General features: G+C 44.9%; 1 protein-coding gene across 8 annotated transcripts in view; it reads right to left on the bottom strand.

Annotated features, from left to right (window-relative positions):
- LOC142599168 (protein Hook homolog 3-like) overlaps positions 1-21,355 on the bottom strand; it is a 133,139-nt gene that overhangs the window by 4,742 nt on the left and 107,042 nt on the right. For all 8 annotated transcript variants that reach the window (XM_075738950.1, XM_075738946.1, XM_075738948.1 and 5 more), the window contains 5 exons: positions 7,452-7,486; positions 5,387-5,469; positions 3,186-3,286; positions 1,992-2,096; positions 1,790-1,861 (listed from right to left, as the gene is read on the bottom strand). In XM_075738950.1, coding sequence (XP_075595065.1) covers positions 1,790-1,861; positions 1,992-2,096; positions 3,186-3,286; positions 5,387-5,469; positions 7,452-7,486 — 396 coding nt within the window. The remainder of the gene's footprint in view (positions 1-1,789; positions 1,862-1,991; positions 2,097-3,185; positions 3,287-5,386; positions 5,470-7,451; positions 7,487-21,355) is intronic.

The raw sequence follows: 21,355 nt of genomic DNA, 5'->3' as shown, positions 1-21,355 counted from the left end.
TGCAAGTTTTCAGTAATACTTGAGGAAAAGCGCTCCCAATGTGCCAGGTCTTGAACATGTATTTCCACACATAAACACATGGTGCTATGACAAATCTTTTGGAAAGCCAACCCCCCACCCCCACTGGAAGTTGACCTAGAAGAGTACTTCTCAATTATATTCACCCTCTGTGAAAATACTAACTTAATAAAAGTGATGGGAGCATATATAGGGCTGGTGGATACCAAGTTGAACATGAGCCAGCAATGCATCCTTGTGCTAAAGAATGCCAACAGCATCTAGGGTTGCATGAGGAAGAGTGTTGCCAGCAAGTCAAGGGAGGTGATCCTTTCCCTTTACTCAACACTGGTGAGGCCACGCCTGGAGTCCTGTGTCCAGTTATGGGCTCCCCAGTACAAGAGAGACATGAACATGCTGGAGACAGTCCAGAAAGGGGCCACAAAGATGATTAAGTGACTGGAGCATCTTTCATACAAGGAGAGGCTGAGAGAGCTGGGATTGTTTAGCCTGGAGAAGAGAAGGCTCAGGGGGGGATCTCATCAATGTATACAAATACCTGAAGGGAGGGTCCATAGAAGAGAGAGCCAGGCTCTTTTCAGTGGTGCCCAGTGACAGGACAAGGGGAAATGGGCACAAATGGAAAAACAGGAGGTTTCCTCTGAACATAAGAAATATTCCCACTGTTGAATGACAGGGAAAAGAAGAACATTGCATACTGACTGGAAGACCCTGACCAGTATGAGATGATAGAAGCTATGGTGGGCTGTGGATAAAATCAGAGACTAACTAAAAGGAAGAAGCAGGTGAAGCTATCACTAATCATCTTCATTCACATGAGAGTCAGGCTACTGAGCTATATCTCTCAGCTCATCCTTGTCTTCTGCTTACCAGTGGGACCAACATTATGTAGTTGGACAAGGGCACCAGGTCACCTGAATGTGCCTTCAATACCAAAAAGATTCAAATGCTCTGTTTAAACATCATTTTACTCTCCTACTCATGAACATAGCAGGAACATAAAACAGCAAGAAGGAAACTCTTCCAAGGGAAGACAGAGTGAAATGATTTAACTTCTATGATGAAACAGATGCATATTACAGAGGGGTCAGGGACTCCTATCAGGAGAGCAGCTTCAAAGCAGTCACATCCTATCAAAGGCAAATCTTGAACACATTTACTGAAGGTGAACAATTCCCTGCAAAAAGATCCAACACTGTGTGATTGATATACAATTCCCTTATGCTTTGAATAGTGTAAGTGAGACTTGACCTTGCACTCATCCTTTTTCATATGTAGTAAACAGAATGAAAGAATCAAATATGTATAGCTTGGTAAATGCCACACGAAGAGTATCAGGTGTGCACAACACTACTTGCATCAACATTCTAATGAAATAAAAACAAGAAGATTGGAAAGGGGGCAAAGAGGAGAATTAATTTGAATATTAGCAGACAGTATAACTAAAGGTCTGAAATTACAAAAAAAAAACTGAGGCTTCTTTTCCTCCCACAAAGTGATGCTTCAGGTTTTGAAACTTGAAAGAACAACTACCTTGATTCTATATTCTGAACTGAGGCTTATTTTGCTGTTTTTCAGCATGAACTCTGTCAAGCCTTTTACAAGTTTGTTTTCCACTAGGGATTAACTGTTATATAGTGATAACTAAAAGAGAATGCTTTCATCTGCATATATATTTGAAAATACTTTACACACAAAAATATTATAAATAAACACCACAGAAACAACTAAGCTTAACCTTTCTATCGTTTTTAAGTTTGAAGATTCTTACCATATTATACCAGGCACTAACAATAATCTTCTCCTCCATTTCTCTTTGACTCTTTGTTTTTTCATATTCTTTCTAAAACAAAACAAACCCCACATATTTAAAATTGTTTAAATGCAGAGATCAGTAAATATTAGAGAAGCACAGTCTATACTCAAAAATGAGGAAACACAAAAGATCTACTGGGAAACATGGAGTTTATTACCGCTAATGAATGGAACATTCTGTCACGTTCCTGCAACTGATTTTTCAGTGCCTGAATCTCAGGAGCTGTACCCTGGTTTTGTTTAGGATCTAAGGTGCGGATAACCTGTAAGAGGAAAACCACAGTTTGTTTTTAATTCAATGTTGGAAAAGGCATCAAAGCATTATAACCACATAAGGCAAATTAAGAGACATAGAAATGGCTTAAAACATGTCAATATAATAAAATGGCATTTTAAAATGTCAAAAAAAATATGCTTAATTTTAAAAGGCTCACATATAATACAAATACATCTCCCCCCCTAATAAGACAGAGGTCTAAATTGTCAACCAGGATGATGGAGACTATCTCTAAACAGCAGTCATGAAGTGTCACACATCATCTGATGTGCTCTAACAGAACTGTCAACCAAAAAGAGGAAGCAAGACCTTGGAGGTTCAGCATCTTGGACAGAAGGAAGCAGTTCCTACTCCCATTCTGCACTGCCATGGGGCCAGAGTATGTGAAACCTTTCCTTGAAGCCTTTTTCTCTTTATAGCTAAAGATTACCTATCTGTTACCCCTCAACTCACTCCTCACTGTGAACTCAAGGACTACTGTCTGGAAAGAGGCTGTGATTCAGGGATGTGGAGTACCAGTAATGCAAATTTTAGAAAGTTCTGCTACAGCCAAGAAGAATCTATGGCAGTGCATGTTTGATGACGTTTCTGCCACTAAGATGAAGGGAACAACAAGCTACATTCTTATGTAGCACCCATCAGAGGCACCCATTGAGTGCTAACAAATATTCAAGAATGATCGCAGTAAAGGCTGAAGTTTTTAAGCTTGTCCTAGAAAATAGCTGAAAAATTTTTTAAAAACATGTGAGCCCAAGCATGGACATGACTTCAGCCAAACTGCATCACTCACTGATGAGCCTGGAAGAACTTCCACCAAGAAACAGGTTATCATAACATCAGGAAGGGGTTAACACCATCTCTGTGTTATCCACTGGCACTTGTGACTCTTAAGGAGCTTTGTCTGGGTAACTCCAATATAAATCTGTATCAGTGGGGTACATATGTGTACAGTAGTACAAAGGGTTTTGGTTAGATAGTAGTCACAAGTACAGATAATTTAGTTTTATTCCTACAGAGTGAAAATGTGGTACAGCCTGTTAGGGAAGGACTGTTAACTTGAAACCCAAATACTTACACTTTTGGCCTTTTCCAAATACTTTTTGTATCGTTCTTCCATTTGCTTCATTTCTTCATCTTTTTTCCTCACAGCTTCTTGTAATTCTTCAATTTTGAGTGCTTTATGTCAGGATTAGAGGATAAAATAATTACATTAAATTTATTTAAATGCATTTAAACAGACATTAAACCCACAGCTAGGACTTTATTTCAGTTAAGAAAAGCTTACATAAGGAATGAAGGACTGTTTGTCTTACAATTTTCTCTCTAAGCATAAGGAAAACACTAAGATGATGACTGGGTAAGATTTCTTCCACCGATCTGTTATAGAACCAATTGTAGATAGTCATCAAGACTATAGAATCTGTTTTTCAAAATTAGGTATAATTCTGGCACAAACGTCTTGGCCATAATTCAATCCAGTTAAAAAAATTCCAAAGAAACAACCTATACATCATTTATCATATTCATGGAAAGAAAGAAAGAAGTAGAACTACTTTAACTGTTTTTGTCATATCAAGATAGAAGCTCAGCCCAAGGTTTTTTACAAACAACTTTTACAGTTCAAGTAATCCAATCAGAGAAGTCTGAATATGTTCTAAATTTTAGAGGTTAGGGACTCAGAAAACCAGGCCCCTTTCTGCCCTGTCCCTCACAAGTGAAGCATGTTAAGTATGGAAGGATTACATACTCATCAACTGCTCAGCTCCTGAACTTCATCCCCAGTTGTCTTATCATTTTCTAAAATGTGGAATTCTGTAACATGCAATATTGTTCTGTTTTTAGCAGGAAACTAATAAAAATTTATTTGATCTAAAATTTACCTAATGACTACATAATCATTAGGTAGATGGAAAGCTGCCCAGCTGAAAATGACCTGGGGGTGTTGGTCAATAGCCGGCTGAATATGAGCCAGCAATGTGCCCAGGTGGCCAAGAAGGCCAACAGCATCCTGGCTTCTATCAGGAATAGTGTGGCCAACAGGAGTAGGGATGTGATTGTCTTCCTGTACTCAGCTCTGGTGAGACCTGTGTTCAGTTTTTGGGCCCCTCAGTACAAGAAGGACATTGAGGTGCTGGACTGTGTCCAGAGAAGGGCAACAAAGCTGGTAAAGGGTCTAGAGCACAAGTCTTATGAGGAGCGGCTGAGGGAACTGGGGTTGTTTAGTCTGGAGAAAAGGAGGCTGAGGGGAGACATCACTCTCTACAACTACCTGAAAGGAGGCTGTAGCCAGGTGGGTGCTGGTCTCTTCTCCCAAGTAACTAGTGAAAGGACAAGAGGAAATAGCCTCAAATTGCTCTAGGGGAGGTTTAGATTGGATATTAGGAAATATTTCTTCACCAAAAAGGTTGCCAAGCATTGGAACAGGCTGTCCAGGGAAGTGGTTGAGTCACCATCCCTGGAGGTATTTAAAAGATGTGTAGATGTGACACTTAGGGACATGATTTAATGGTTGGATTTGGTAGTGTTAGGACTTGATGATCTTAGAGGTCTTTTCCAACCTGAATGATTCTATGATTGTATGATTCTTCTAATGAGTACCAAAATGGTATTTCAATCTTCTCAGACCATTTCATGAATAAAATTGCTTTGGTGCTTCCAAGAGAAGCTGACATCGCTACTTGACAAAAGTAAGAGACAATGTATTATTTACCAAGACTAGTCAGTATAAAAAAGGCAAATGCTGGTAGCCATCAGTAATATACCCTTCAGTCATTTACAACTGGGTGCTGAGGTCTTGCTGCGATATGACCAAAATGGCCCAAAAGCTACATTCTCATTGACCAGTGTCCAAAAACTTTCTTAAGTTATAGCACAATTCCACTCTGTAATCTGAAAACATACTGATGTAACATATATTGGGAGTTGAAATAACATGTAGATGGCAACAAGGACTTTTAAACATAAGCTGTTAGAAGACATAATACTATTTTCAGAATACAACAGTTGTGAACAACTGGGTTTAAAAGGCAGATGATCATTCTTTGCCACAGTGGGCTCTAAAATGTGATCTGCTACATCTCAAGAATTAGTAGCATGTTTTTGGTCATTATAGCTTTCAGAGTAATTAACACCACACATATCACTACCACTTGAAACATAAGTTTTGTTTTTCTTACAGCTTTTATAGATATTAAATGAAATATTAATTAAAGATCATTCCCTGCATGCAAAACATTTTACAGTTGAAAGAAATGGAGTGCATATCAGAAAACTCACAACTGTTATTACATCTTGGTTCCAAATCCTCAATAATAGCTCGTTTCTTCTGTAGCTCATTGTTAGCTTCATGGAGCTTCTCACTGTTACAATCCATAAAAACACATATTATTTTTCCAATACTCTTAGCCTCTTGAATGACCATTAAGTGATAAAAAAACCCCCAAACCCTCAGAGTATGGTATATTTCTGGGAGTATAGTTGCCTTGGCTGTGAGGCATGAGGACAAATGACAAGTGGGTCAATATCTATGGGAATGTTTATAAAATATACTAAAAAGCATTACCATATATGCAGAGTTATAAAACCAGACAGCTCCATTCTCAGCCCAGAATTATATACTTACTTTAGAATTTGCAATAAATTGTACAAAGCATGTTTGAAGTGTATAACATCAATAGCTGTGATAAGATTTGGAAAGAATGGCTTAGCCCCCCACCCCCAGCCAAGTTATAGAGAGACTATAATTTCTACTAAGCCAGTTAACAAGCAAACAATTCTTTAAGTAAAACTTGCTGTTTTAAAAAAGTGTAAAATTAAGAGCAATGCAGACATAGTAGAACAGAAAGATCACACTCACTAAAATATTCTCTTTCAGTCCTTAATGTATACTAAAATGTAAAAATGTAAGTATTGTTTACATTAAAATGTTTTCCTCAGAACAAATTTAATTATTCCTCTTAAATTAAACTTAACACATTTTTAAATAAAGTTTTTAAACCATCAGAAAAAGATGGCTCTTTCATAACTCCTTCTAATTTAGCAAAGGCTTTCCATAAGAAATGAAAATAATGTCTCAGTAACAGATTCTCTACACATTCCTGAGCTATTTGCATTTCTCTTTGTATTGAGTTTGCATGATAAGGTTTTGGTATCGGATGGGCTAAAGGGGTGACTTCTGTGAGAAGCTGCTTGAAGCTTCCCCAAAATCCAATAGAGCCAATGCCAGCCGGCTCCAAGACAGACCCGCCACTGGCGAAGGACGAACCAATCAGCGACAGTGGTAGTGCCTCTGTGATAACATATTTAAGAAGGGAAAAAAACAAACCCAGGAGCAGTTTTTGCAGCCAGAGAGAGGAGTGAGAAGATGTGAGAGGAACAACTTTGCAGACACCAAGGTCAGTGAAGAAGGAGGGGGAGGAGGTGCTCCAGGTGCCGGAGCAGAGATTCCCCTGCAGCCTGTGGTGAAGACCATGGTGAGGCAAGCTGTCCCCCTGCAGCCCATGAAGGTTGATGGTGGAGCAGATATCCACCTGCAGCCCATGGAGGACCCCACGCTGGAGCAGGTGGAGACACCTGAAGGAGGCTGTGACCCCATGGGAAGCCCATGCTGGAGCAAGTTCCTGGCAGGACCTGTGGACCCATGGAGAGAGGAGCCCATACTGGAGCAGGTTTGCTGGCAAAACCGTGGGGGACCCACACTGGAGCAGTTTGTGAAGAACTGTAGCCTGTGGGAAGGGCTCATGTTGGAGAAGTTCGTGGAGGACTGTCTCCCGTGAGAGGGACCCCATGCTGGAGCAGGGGAAGAGTGTGAGGAGTCCTCCCCCTGAGGAAGAAGGAGTGGCAGAGACAACATGTGATGAACTGACCGCAACCCCTATTCCCCATCCCCCTGTGCCACTGGGGGGAGGAAGTAGAGAAAACTGGGAATAAAGTTAAGCCTGTGAAGAAGGGAGGGGTGGGGGAAGGTGTTTTAAGATTTGGTTTTATTTCATTTCTCATTACTCTACTCTGATTCGTTTGGTAATAAATTAGATGAAATTTTCTACGTTGAGTCCGTTTTGCCTGTGACGGTAATTGGGGAATGATCTCTCCCTGTCCTTATCTCGACCCATGAGCCTTTCATTATATTTTCTCTCCCCGTCCAGTTGAGGAGGGGGAGGGATAGAGTGGCTTTGGTGGGCAGCTGGCCTCCAGCCAGGGTCAACCCACTACACTCTTCTTTACATATCTTCCAAATGCACTACTGCCTTCCCACTGCTGTTAATGGCTAAGAACCTGCTAAGCATATGGAAAGCAGATCATTCCATATCGCAAGCAAAATATGAAAAGCGTTATTACTTACAGATGCTCTTCAAGTTTCTTTTCTAGAAGCAGCGACTAAAATAGAAAGTTAAATGTGTCCGTTATTTTAATACGTTATGGTGCTTAGTATCATTTCAGTTATATTAAAATACATAATTTCACAGTTATAACCAGAACGCAGCCATTTAATTTCACATATTATTAGGTCATAATTGTATAGCAGTTTTGTGTAGTAGTTGTCCTTTCCTTGATAGCTGTGGACTTTCCCAAAATCAGAATGCCTTATAACTTCACAAATATTTTCTTGGAATTGGATCAATATAGGAGAGACCCATTAATAAAAAAATTGTATTATTTCAGTTGTTTTCATTGCTTTGTGATTCAGTACTTTTATAGATTAGACTCAACAAATTTATTTAAAAATTAGATAGTGGAAAATTTGCTTGAAGAGCTGTCCAATGCATCAAAGCAAATTCACATAAAGACTCAAGGTAAAATTTTGTCCCCACAAAAATTAGATGGAGTGCCACTGACCAGAGAACAGCAGGAATTTTATCCTATATTTCTCTGGTTTGCTCTGTTTTCACATCTATCTTTGCCTACAAATATGTAAATATAATACACCTTATGACGTTTTGATTTCTGGCTAAGTCACATTTGAATAAGCTCTTGGCAGGGTGGGTGGTGGTGTAAATTTTAGTTTAATCATAAACTCACTTTGTATACAGTGAGCATCTTTTAAAATCAAAACCATAAATGTCTATAAAGTAAAAGTAGCATTAAGTAAACAGAAAGCCATATTCACAATATCCTTGAGCAGAAACCCATGCCAGGAAACAGAGATGACGTATTATCATAAAGCAAAACCAGCAACCAACAGAAGAAACTATTTAGTAACTCAAGAACAGAAAAGATTAAAGCTATGCATTTTTTCCAGACATGCACATTTTTCTTACTTCTCTGTTCTCATTAATAGTTTCATCCTGTCACATTTTCTGGAGAGTTTAGGAAAGCTAGTAAAAATTATCCATACTGTATTCAAGTATATGAATGCTTTTCCACTTTCACACACATGGAAACGTCATACTCAAACCAGAATTTCAAAGGAAAGCAGTTACTGCTATGGAAAGTAATTTTAACATTGAAGTCCCACTAGTAGCTGTACTAGTTTTGGCTGGGTGTCCTGGTTTCGGCTGAGATTTTCTTTCTAGTAGCTGGTATAGTGCTGTGTTTTGGATTTAGTGTGAGAATAATGTTGATAACACACTGATGTTTTTAGTTGTTGCTAGGCAGTTGTAGTGTCTACACTAAGTGAAGGGCTTTTCAGCTTCTCACACCCTGCCAGGTGCGCAAGAAACTGGGAGAGCACAGCCAGGACAGCTGACTCTGGCCAAAGGGATATTCCCTACCAGATAAAGTAATGCTCCCTATATAACTAGGGAAGCTACCCAAAGGCAGATTCGCTGCTCAGAAACAGACTGGGCATTGGATTTATTTTTTTTTTCCTTTTGCGTGTAGTGAGCAATTGTATTTGTGCATCACTGGTATTATTGTTGTTATTGCTATTACTACTACTATTATTATTATTATTATTATTTTACTTTGTTATCCTATTAAACTGTCTTTATCTCAACCCATGAGGTTCTTTTTTCCATTCTCCTCCCCATCCCCTTCAGGGGAGGGAAGGGGTGAGTGAGAGGCTGCGTGGCGTTTAGCTGCCGGCTGGAGTTAAACCACAACAGTCCTTTTTCAGAGCCCAACGTGGGGCACAAAGGGTTGAGATAACAACAGATCCGACCAGAGCATGTTAAAACAAATTTGTTATAAGCATTTATTATATTAGTTTAATCATCACTGGTCCACTGGTCACAATGTTTTATTTTTTCACAGAGTTGTTCTCAGAGTTATGTAACACCTTACTTGCCATATATTGTGGCGGTTTAACCTCGGCTGGACACCAGATGTCCACCAAGCCACTCTATCACTCCTCTCCTAAGCAAGGCAGGGAGGGGAGAAAATTAAGATGGGAAAAAAACAACCCCAGACTCATGGGTGAAGATAAAGGCAGTTTAATGTAGCAAATGGCTGCACATGGAAGCAAAGCAAAAAGCAAAAGATTATTCTCTACTTCCCATCAGCACGTGATGTCCGGCCACTTCCTGGGAAGCAGGGCTTCAGTACGCGTACTGGTTACTCCGGAAGACAAACGTTGTCTTGATGTGTGCTGGCACTGCTCAGTAGTAGTCAAAACACTGGTGTGTTATCAACACCTTGCTAGCTACCAATACACAGCACAGCACTATGAGGGCTGCTATGGGGAGAATTAACTCCATCTCAGCCAGACCCAATACATATATGCTGGCTATGAGCGTTTCTGTGTGGTTTGTCCCCTCTGGGCATTCAATTAAGGTTATCGCTCTGCCGTTCGGTGTACTACTGGCTTATGGAATGATAAAATCATTGATAGTCAGACCAGTTTTGTATTTCTACTCAATGGCGGCTGAATCTGTATTTGGTGGCAGCGGAGCAACAGCGATGGCTTCATCTCCGTGCTTCGGGAGCCATCTGGCAGAAGCTATTAATAATTATACTTTTTACTTTTTCTCCTCGGAGAGCCCATATGTGAGGGGGGACACCTATCTTCACCTTCCCCTTCTTCTCCAGGCTAATTACAATAGCTCTTGAGAATGTTGAATATCCTTGGGATGTTCAGACCAGCATGTTTCTATTGCTAGGTCTCCTGAATCTGGTTCAGGTCTTGTTTAGAGTTAAATGACTATTTAAGAATGCCATCTGGAGATCAACCCCCATGACAGGCACTGTGGCTACTCCCACCCCTGCAACAGGCACTGCAGCTACTCAGACCCTGGCGAGAAGCACTGCAGCTGAACCAAAGAACCCATACTGGTATCAGTCACCCCTATACACAAGAAGAAATGAACATGAAAGTCAACTTGTTTAGTAAAGGATGATGAAACAAGGCCTTCACAAGAACAGGAGGAAGAGACAGAACAAGAGAAAACCACCCGATTCCTATCCCTGAGGGAGCTGCGAGATATGTGAAAAGATTTCAGTCATAGATTAGGCAAGCAACTTGCCACCTGGCTGCTCTGATGCTGGGATAACAGGGCCAGTAGCCTGGAATTAGAGGGAAGGAAGCCAAGCAGCTGGGATCCCTGTCCAGGGAAGGGGTCATTGACAAGGCGATTGGAAAAGGGACACAAGCCCTCAGCCTGTGGAGGCGAATCTTGTCAGGCATGAGAGAAAGGTATCCCTTCAAAGAAGATGTTGGTATGTCACCCAGGCAAGTTGACCGCCATGCAGAGAGGTATCCACTACCTGAGGGAATTAGACATGCGGGAGATGGTTTAGTATGACCCAGACAATGCGCAGTTACCCACAGAGCCAGAGGGGGGTTGGAACTAGATGATCTTTAAGGTCCCTTCCAACCCAAACCATTCTATGATTCTATGATTCTAAGTCCACTGTACCTGACTCATGTGGCGGAGGTTTGTACAGAGCACACCACTGGTGTATGCCAAATCATTGGCAGTACTGGCCTGGAAAGACAAAGACGCACCAACAATGAATGAAGTGGCTGGCCAACTCCAGCAATATGGAGGAAATCTTTATTCCTCCCTATGGGCCTGTGTCGTAGCCATGGAAAGACGGTCTGAAAAATCCAAAAACTTGCTTGACAAACTGTCCCAGGAGGTCTGTCAACAGAAAGAGGATACGTCCAATTCCCCGTTTGTATGGACCAGTATCTCAGCTAATAGGACTAAGCGTTATTCCATTCTAGAGAGAGGATATAGAGGGTACACATCATGAGGTACTCTGTGGTTTTACCTGCGTGATCACAGAGAGGACATGAGGAAGTGGGATGGAAAATCTGTCTCGATCTTAGAGGCATGAGTACGTGAATTGCAAGGAAAAACAATTTCAAAAGAGCATTCTCCGAGGAAAACCGTTGCTCCAGTCTCCAGTGGGCAGTTCCCCAGACAGAGCAGGAGGACTGATTTTACTTCTGGTCTTATGGAAGGAGCTTCTGATTCACATTTACAAGAAGTGAGGAACAAGGATGAAATTCGACCTTATGTGCACCGCATGAATCCATTCCTCAGTAATGAATATGATGACCAGGATTAGAGGGGCCTTGCCTCCAGCCAGGTGGAAGGAAGGGGCAACTGGGTTTACAGGACTGTGTGAATTTGATGGCCTGGCACATCAGACCCCCAGGAGTATAAGGCTCTAGTGGACACTGGTGCACAGTGTACCCTAATGCCATCAAACTATAAAGGGGCAGAACCCATCTGTGTTTCTGGAGTGACAGGGGGATCCCAACAGCTAACTGTATTGGAGGCTGAAGTCAGTCTAACTGGGAATGACTGGGAAAAGCACCCCATTGTGACTGGCCCAGAGGCTCCATCCATCCTGGGCATAGACTACCTACAGAGAGGGTACTTCAAGGACCCAAAAGGGTACCGGTGGGCTTTGGGTATAGCTGCATTGGAGATGAAGAATATTGAAGAGTTGTCTCCCTTGCCTGGTCTCTCCTTGGACCCTTCTGTTGTGGGGTTGCTGAGGGTCAAAGAACAACAGGAGCCAATTGCTACCACAGCGGTGCACTGGCAGCAATACCACACCAACCGAGACTCCCTGGTTCCCATTCATAAACTGATTCGTCAACTGGAGGACCAAGGAGTGATCAACAGAACCCGCTCACCCTTTAACAGTCCCATATGGCCAGTGTGAAAGTCTAATGTAGAGTTGAGACTAACAGCAGACTATCCTGGCCTGAATGACCTCATGTCGCCACTGAGTGCTGCCGTGCCAGACATGCTAGAACTTCAATATGAACTGGAGTCAAAGGCAGCCAAGTCATATGCCACAAGTGATATAGCCAATGCATTTTTCTCAGTCTCTTTGGCGGCAGAGTGCAGGCCACAGTTTGCTTTCACTTGGAGGGGCGTCCAGTACACCTGGAATTGACTGCCCCAGGGGTGGAAACACAGCCCCACCATTTGCCATGGCCTGATCCAGACTGCACTGGAATGGGGTGAAGCCCCAGAGCACCTGGAATACATTGATGACATCATTGTATGGGGCAACTCAGCAGAAGAAGGTTTTGAGAAAGGGAAGAACATAGTCCAAATGCTGCTGAAATCTGGGTTTTCCATAAAACAAAGTAAGGTCAAGGGACCTGCACAGGAGATCCACTTTATAGGAATAAAATGGCAAGATGGGCATCGTCAGATCCCAATGGATGTGATCAATGAAATAACAGCTATATCTCCACCAACTAGCAAAAAGGAAACACAAGCTTTCTTAGCCATTGTGAGTTTCTGGAGGATGCATATTCCAAATGAGAGTCTCATTGTAAGCCCTCTTTATCAGGTGATCCAGAAGAAGAATGATTTCAAACAGGGCCCTGAGCAACAACAAGCCTTTGAACAAATTTAACAGGAAATTGTCCATGTAGTAGCCCTTGGGCCAGTCTGGGCAGGACCAGATGTAAAGAATGTGCTCTACACTGAAGCTGGGGAGAATGGACCTACCTGGAGTCTCTGACAGAAAACACCAGGGGAAATTCGAGGTCAACCCCTAGGGTTTTGGAGTGGGGGATATAGAAGATTCGAGGCCCACTACACTCCAACTGAAAAAGAGACATTGACAGCCTATGAAGGGGTTCGATCTGTTTCAGAGGTGGTTGGTACTGAAGCACAGCTCCTCCTGGCACCCCGACTGCCGGTGCTGGGCTAGATTTTTAAAGGGAGGGTCCCCTCTACACACCATGCAGCTGATGCTACGTGGAGTAAGTGGGTTGCACTGATGACACAGCAGACAAGGATAGGAAGCCCCAATCGTCCAGGAATTCTGGAAGTGATCATGGACTGGCCAGAAGGCAAAGATATTGGAGTATCCCTAGAAGAGGAGGTGACGCATGCTGAAGAGGCCTCACCGTATAATAAACTACCAGAAAATAAGAAGCCGTATGCCCTGTTCACAGATTCGCAGGTTGATAGGGGTTGGAAGGGACCTCTGGAGATCATCTAGTCCAACCCCCCTGCTAGAGCAGGATCACCTAGAGCAGGTTGCACAGGATTGCGTCCAGGCAGGTTTTGAATATCTCCAGAGAAGGAGACTCCACAACCTCTCTGGGCAGCCTGTTCCAGTGCTCAGTCACCCTCACAGTGAAGAAGTTTTTCCTCATTGTTGAGATGGACCTTCCTGTGTTCCAGCTTGTGCCCATTGCCCCTTTGTCCTGTCACTGGGCACCACTGAAAAGAGCCTGGCCCCTTCCTCTAGACATCCACCCTTTAGATGTTTACAAGCATTGAGAAGATCCCCTCTCAGTCTTCTCTTCTCCAGGCTAAACAGATCCAGCTCTCTCAGCCTTTCCTCATAAGAGAGATGCTCCAGTCCCCTAATCATCCTTGTAGCCCTCCACTGGACTCTCTCCAGTAGTTCCTTGTCTTTCTTGAACTGGGGAGCTCAGAACTGGACACAATATTCCAGATGTGGCCTCCCCAGGGCAGAGTAGAGGGGGAGGATAACCTCCCTTGACCTGCTGGCCACACTCTTCTTAATATACCCCAGGATACCATTGGCCTTCTTGGCCACAAGGGCGCACTGCTGGCTCATGGAGAGCTTGTTGTCCACCAGGACTCCCAGGTCCTTCTCTGCAGTGCTGCTTCCCAGCAGGTCAACCCCTAACCTGTACTGGTGCCTGGGGTTATTCCTCCCTAGGTGCAGGACCCTGCACTTGCCCTTATTGAATTTCATATGGTTCCTCTTTGCCCAGCTCTCTAGCCTGTCCAGGTTTCGCTGAATGGCAGCACAGCCTTCCAGTGTGTCGGCCACTCTGCCCAGCTTAGTATCGTCAGCAAACTTGCTGAGGGTACACTCTGTCCCCTCATCCAGGTCATTGATGAATATGTTGAATAGGACCGGACCAAGCACTGACCCTTGGGGCACATCACTAGATACAGGCCTCCAACTAGACTCTGCGCTGCTTATCACAACCCTCTGGGCTTTGCCATTCCGCCAGTTAACCTACCTCACTCTCCACTCATCCAACCCACACTTCCTAAGTTTGCCTATGAGGACATTATGAGAGACAGCGTCAAAAGCCTTGCTGAAGTCAAGGTAGGCAACATCCACTGCTTTCCCTTCATCCACACAGCTGGTCCTGCAATCATAGAAGGCTATGAGATTGGTCAGGCATGATTTCCCCTTGGTGAATCCGTGTTGACCACTCCCGATAAACAACTTCTCCTCCACGTGCTTATTGATGACCCCCAGAATAAGTTATTCCATCACCTTTCCAGGGATGGAGGTGAGGCTGACTGGCCTGTGGTTTCCTGGGTCCTCCTTTTTGAAGACCAGAGTGACATTGGCTTTCCTCCAGTCCTCAAGCACCTCTCCTGTTCTCCATGTCCTTTCAAAGATGATGGAGAGCAGCTTAGCAATAACATCTGCCAGCTCCCTGAGCACTCGTGGGTGCATCCCATCAGGGCCCATGGATTTGTGGATGTCGAGATTGCCTAGATGTTCTCTAACCCAATTCTCCCTGACCAAGGGAAGGTCTTCCTTTCTCCGGACTTTCTCTCCTACCTCCAGGGTCTGGGTTTCCTGAGGGCCAGCCTTAGCAGTAAAGAGCAAAGCAAAGGTGGCATTCAGTAACTCTGCCTTCTCTGTATGCTCCATCACCAGGGCACCCATCTCATTCAGTAGCAGGCCCACATTTTCCCCAGTCTTCCTTTTATTGCTGATGTATTTGAAACCCCCCCCCGCTTGTTGTCCTTGACATCCCTTGCCAGATTTAATTCCAAGTGGGCCTTAGCCTTCCTCGTTGCATCCCTACATATTCTGACTTGATTCCTATATTCCTCCCAAGTGGCCATTCCATTTTTCCACTTACTGTAAACTTCCTTCTTCCCTTTGAGTTTTCCCAGAAGCTCCTTGCTCATCCATGCAGGTCTCCTGCCTCCTTTGCTGGATTTCCTACTCTTTAGGATGCACTGATCTTGAGCTCGGAGGAAGTGGTGCTTGAATATTGACCAGCTCTCTTGGGCCCCTCTACCTTCTAGAGCCCTAACCCATGGGATTCTCCCAAGCAGGTCTTTGCAGAGGCCAGAGTTAGCTCTCCTGAAGTCCAGGGTTGTAATCCCACTTACTGTCCTGCTCCTTCCATGCAGGATCCTGAACTCCACCATCCCATGGTCACTGCAGCCAAGGCTGCCCCCCAACCTTCACATCCCCAACCAGTCCTTCTTTGTTTGTTAGTACAAGATCCAGCAGCACCCCTCTCCTCGTGGGATCCTCTACCACCTGTGTCAAAAATTATCATTAATGCTCTGCAGGAACCTCCCAAACTGTTTATGCCTGGATGTGTTGACTTTCCAGCAAATATCAGGGTGGTTGAAGTCCCCCATGAGGACCAGGGCCTGTGATCGTGAGGCTACTTCCAGCTGTCTGTAGAAGGCCTCATCGACTTCCTCTTGCTGATCAGGTGGCCTGTAGTAAACACCCACAACAGTGTCACCCCTATTAGCCTGCCCCTTAATCCTTACCCAGTAGCTCTTGACTCTTTCTTCATCCACCCCTAGATGGAGCTCAATACATTCCAGTTGCTCTCTCACATAAAGAGCAACTCCACCACCTCACCTTGCTGGCCTGTCTTTCCTAAAAAGTATGTAGCCATCCATGACAGCATTCCAGTCATGCGAGCTATCCCACCATGTCTCTGTAATTGCAATGAGATCATGGCCCTGCGACTGCACACAGACCTCTAGTTCTTCCTGTTTATTCCCCATGCTGCATGCGTTGGTGTACAAGCATTTCCAAGAGGTAATCGAGCATGGAGGTTTCCCTGGAGTGATACAGGAGGGTCCACCACAGCCACACACACCCTTGGGGTGGTTGGCTTTCTGGTTCTCATCTTGGGAGACAGTTATGGAACATTTGTCACTGCTCTGGTTAGCCTGGCTTATGCCTCAGTTGTATGCATTGGCTTGGGCTTTGCCATTTTGGACCCCCACCTCCTGAATCCTTTAAAGCCCGCCTCATCCAGTTGGCCAGCCTGCTGTCAAAGATTCCCTTGCCTCTTCTAGACAGATGGATCCCATCCCTCTCTAACAGGTTATAGTCAAAGAATGTCCCATTGTCATAAAAGCCTAAACCCTTGTCATGGCACCAGCTACGTAGCCAGGAGTTGATATGCATTATATGTCCATTTCTGGCTGCCCCCTTCCCTCCGACTGGTAGAATGGAGGAAAAGATAACTTGGGCACCAATGTTTTTCACTTGCACCCCCAGGGCTTTATAGTCTTCCTTGATTCTGCCCAGGTTCTGGCTTGCAATGTCATTCATGCCCGCATGAAAGAGGAGCAGTGGACAGTAGTCTGTGCTCTTGACAAGTTGTGGCACCCTCTTGGCAACATAGAATCATAGAATCTTTAAGGTTGGAAAAGACCTCTAGGATCATCAAGTCCAACCATCAACCCAACACCACCATGTCTACTAGATCGTGTCCCGAAGTGCCACGTCTACACACTTTTTGAACACCTCCAGGGATGGTGACTCCACCACCTTGCTGGGGAGCCTGTTCCAATCCCTGACCACTCTTTCAATGAAGAAATTTTTCCTAATATCCAACCTAAACCTCCCCTAGAGCAATTTGAGGCCATTTCCTCTTGTCCTTTTGCTAGTTACTTGGGAGAAGAGACCAACACCCACCTCACTACAACCTCCTTTCAATTAGTTGTAGAGAGCGATAAGGTCTCCCCTCAGCCTCCTCTTCTCCAGGCTAAACAACCCCAGTTCCCTCAGCTGCTCCTCATAAGACTTGTGCTCCAGTCCCTTGACCAGCTTTGTTGCCCTTCTCTGGACACGGTCCAGCACCTCAGTGTCCTTCTTGTACTGAGGGGCCCAAAAACTGAATACAGCATTCGAGGTGCAGCCTCACCAGAGCTGAGTACAGGGCCACAATCACATCCCTAGTCCTGCTGGCCACACTATTCCTGACAGAAGCCAGGATGCTGTTGGCCTTCTTGGCCACCTGGGCACACTGCTGGCTCATGTTCAGCCGGCTGTCAACCAGCACCCCCAGGTCCTTTTCCGCCAGGCAGCTTTCCAGCCACTCTTCCCCAAGCCTGTAGCGTTGCATGGGGTTGTTGTGACCCAAGTGCAGGACCTGGCACTTAGCCTTCTTGAACCTCATACAGTTGGCCTCGGCCCATCGATCCAGTCTGTCCAGATCCCTCTGCAGAGCCTTCCTACCCTCAAGCAGATTGACACTCCTGCCCAACTTGGTGTCGTCTGCAACCTTACTGAGGGCACATTCAATCCCCTCATCCAGATCATTGATAAAGATATTAAACAAGACTGGCCCCAAGACTGAGCCCTGGGCAACACTGCTTGTAACCGGCCGCCAACTGGATTTAACTCTGTTCACCACAACTCTCTGGGCTCAGCCTTCCAGCCAGTTTTTTTACCCAGCGAAGAGTGCACCTGTCTAAGCCATGAGCTGCCAGTTTCTCTAGGAGAATGCTGTGGGAGACCATGTTGAAGGCTTTACTGAAGTCCAGGTAGATAACATCCACAGCCTTTCCCTCATCCACTAGGTGGGTCACCTTGTCATAGAAGGAGATCAGGTTGGTCAGGCAGGACCTGCCTTTCATGAACCCGTGCTGGCTGGGCCTGATCCCCTGGTTGTCCTGCACCTGCATGGTGAGCGTACCCAAGATGAACTGTTCCATAACCTTCCCTGGCACTGAGGTCAGGCTGACAGGCCTGTAGTTCCCCGGATCCTCCTTCTGGCCCTTCTTGTAGATGGGCGTCACACTGGCAAGCCTCCAGTCATCTGGGACCTCCCCTGTTAACCAGGACTGCTGATAAATGATGGAGAGTGGCTTGGCAAGCTCCTCTGCCAGCTCCCTCAGTACTCTCGGGTGGATCCCATCCGGCCCCATAGACTTGTGAGTGTCCAGGTGGCATAGCAGGTCATTAACTGCTTCCTCCTGGATCATGGGAGGTTTATTCTGCCCTCCATCCCTGTCTTCCAGCTCAGGGGGCTGAATGCCCTGGGGGCAGCTGGTCTGACTATTAAAGACTCAGGCAAAGGCGGCATTAAGTACCTCAGCCTTTTCTTCATCCTTGGTGGCAATGTTCCCCCTGCACCCAATAAAGGATGGAGATTCCCCTCGGATCTTGGCTCCCAGAAGGCAGCATACCTCTCATGACTCCCTGTCAGGTCAGCAGATGGGCACCTTGGTGCCCCTTAACAGGGAGTCACCCACTACAAGCACTCCTCGTCTCTTTTTACAGTATCCACTGTGTGCTGCTGGTACAATTTCTCCTTGCACATCTTGCTCGTGGGTGTCTACAGCTGTTAAGGCTTCATATCTATTTGTGGTTGTGAAGCTGGAGGGCGAAGACTGAAGTGGAGCCCTACTTCTGTGGGTCACCAGGGTCCAAGGTGCCAATTATTTACAAGGTTCCAATTATTTATAGCTCATTGGGCCCATGACACCTCAGGTCATCAAGGAAGGGATGAAACATATACATGGGCTCGTAACCACGGATGCTATTGCACAAGTCATCCATGAATGTGAAAGATGAGCTGCGATGAAACAAGCCAAGCAGTTAAAGCCTCTGTGGTGTGAACAACGATGGCTGAAATATAAATATGGGGAGGCCTGGCAGATTGATTACATCACACTCCCACAAACCTGCCAAGGTAAACACTATGTACTTACAATGGTGGATGCAACCACTGGATGGCTGGAAACATATTCTGTGCCGCATGCCACCACCCAGAATACTATCCTAGGCCTTGAAAAGCAAGTCCTATGGTGACATGGCACCCCAGAAAGAATTGAGTCAGACAATGGGACTCATTTCCAAAGCAACCTCACAGACACCTGGGCCAAAGTGCCCAGGTAGAGGTGATGAAACCAGAACTGGCTTCAGCCATGATTGCCCAGCAACTTCCTCGAGAGACTTCTTCAACCATGAGCATGAACCATGTCAGATACATCAGCTACAAGCTCCAGATGCAGCATGCAAGAATTCAGCATCACACACCATCTCCCCTGCCTTGAGAGACTGTTATGACAGATGGAGCCCAGAAGTCATGGACCAAATGAACTTAACAGACATTTTAGAGGGATGGCCCATAGACTCAGGGAATGATATCTGTGTGTACATATCAAAAGACAGGAAAAGTGATGGTGATTAATTGGAACATGTTGGGAAGTATAGGACCTGGACATGATGTAGATGATATGGATTAAAGGGTGAATACTCTCCTGGTTTCAGCTGAGATAGAGCTAATTTTCTTCCTAGTAGCTGGTATAGTGCTGTGTTTTGGATTTAGTATTAGAATAATATTGATAACACACTGATGTTTTTAGTTGTTGCTAGGTAGTTGTTGTGTCTACACTAAGTCAAGGACTTTTTAGCTTCTCATGCCCTGCCAGGTGCACAAGAAGCTGGGAGAGCACAGCCAGGACAGCTGACTCAGATTGGCCAAACTATGAATAAAGATGGTAGCAGGTAAAATGGGGCTTTGGACAACCTGGTGCAGTGAAGGGTGTCCCTGCCCATGGCAGGGGTGTTGGAACTAGATTATCTTTAAGGTCCCTTCCAACCCAAACCATCTGTGATTCTATGAAAATAACCCAAGTGACCAAGGAGGCATCATAACTCAGTGACTCCACTGAATTCAAACAGAGCTACAGAACTTTACAGTATGGACTTGTGGGTTTTGGCTGTTTGCTTTTTTCCTTTTCCAGTTTTTCTAAGAAATATAATAACAAATTACACACTCAGAGGAAGGGACACCCTGTTGGCCTCTCCCAGGGCCAACTCTCTCCAAGGAGAGCATCAGCCCCATGGTCCAGGTGTGGAATCTATCCAGATGAGTCAGTGCTGGAGCACCTTTCGGACTGATGGGGAGTTGCTGCCTAGGGATATGGGACACATTATGGGGAAAAACATTTTGGGATTGCACAGGACATATTATGGGATGTTTAGGGGAGGAACCAAAGGCAGGAAAAGGAAGGGGTTTAGGTGATTTGGGGAGGAACATGTGTGGGAAAATAGAGGGTACAGAGATAAAATGGGCCAGTCACATGTAAACAGTGGCTGGTCAGTACACTTGTCTGGCCATGCCCTGTACCTGATCAGTGCAGTTTGTGTTATCTTATTAAATTCCATTTCTAACTGTTTCCCTGGGTGAGGAACTCTATTCTGTGTGCATGTGTGTGTATGGGGATCTGACTGTAATCAGACCACAGGTCACAGGGGCTCATGTGCCTGGGTGCCTGTTGTGGTTTAGCACCAGCCAGCAGCTAAGTACCAGGCTGCTTGCTCACCCCTCCCCCCCCCAGTGGGATGGGGAGGATAATCAGAAGAAAAAGGTAAAACTTGTGGGTTGGGATAAGGACAGTTTCCTAGGACAGCAAAGGAAGAGGAAAATAACAACAGTACTTAGAATATACAAAATGGGTGATAAACAATGCAATTTCTCATGGTACACTCAGACCGCTCCTCCCTGGCTAGTCTCCTTTATATGCTGAGCATGATATCATATCGTATGGAATACCCCTTTGGCTAGTTTGGGTCACCTGTCCTGGCTGTGTCCCCTCCCAGCTTGTTGTGAAAGTTAACTCTGTCCTAGCAGGAAACCAGGACAGTGCCAGCAACTAGAGAGTGAGTGAAATCAAGTGCTAGCCACTGGAGTGGGACCAAGGGCCAGAGCACCTGTGTGCCCATAGTGTCAGCAACTGGAGCAAGTATGCTGGTTGTACAAGTGAGTGTGTGATTGCTAGCGAACATCAAGCTGGACTAGCCAACGTGTATGTGAAGTGACCTGGGAGCCAGGAATGTGTGTGCATCTCTAAGGGCGAGACTGGCTATTGGGGGACCAGAGGAGCC

This window comes from Balearica regulorum, chromosome W, assembly GCF_011004875.1.
Source record: "Balearica regulorum gibbericeps isolate bBalReg1 chromosome W, bBalReg1.pri, whole genome shotgun sequence".
NCBI classification, from domain to species: domain Eukaryota; kingdom Metazoa; phylum Chordata; class Aves; order Gruiformes; family Gruidae; genus Balearica; species Balearica regulorum.
Note: the sequence above shows the minus strand (reverse complement) of the source record. Positions and strands in the feature narration are given on the sequence as shown.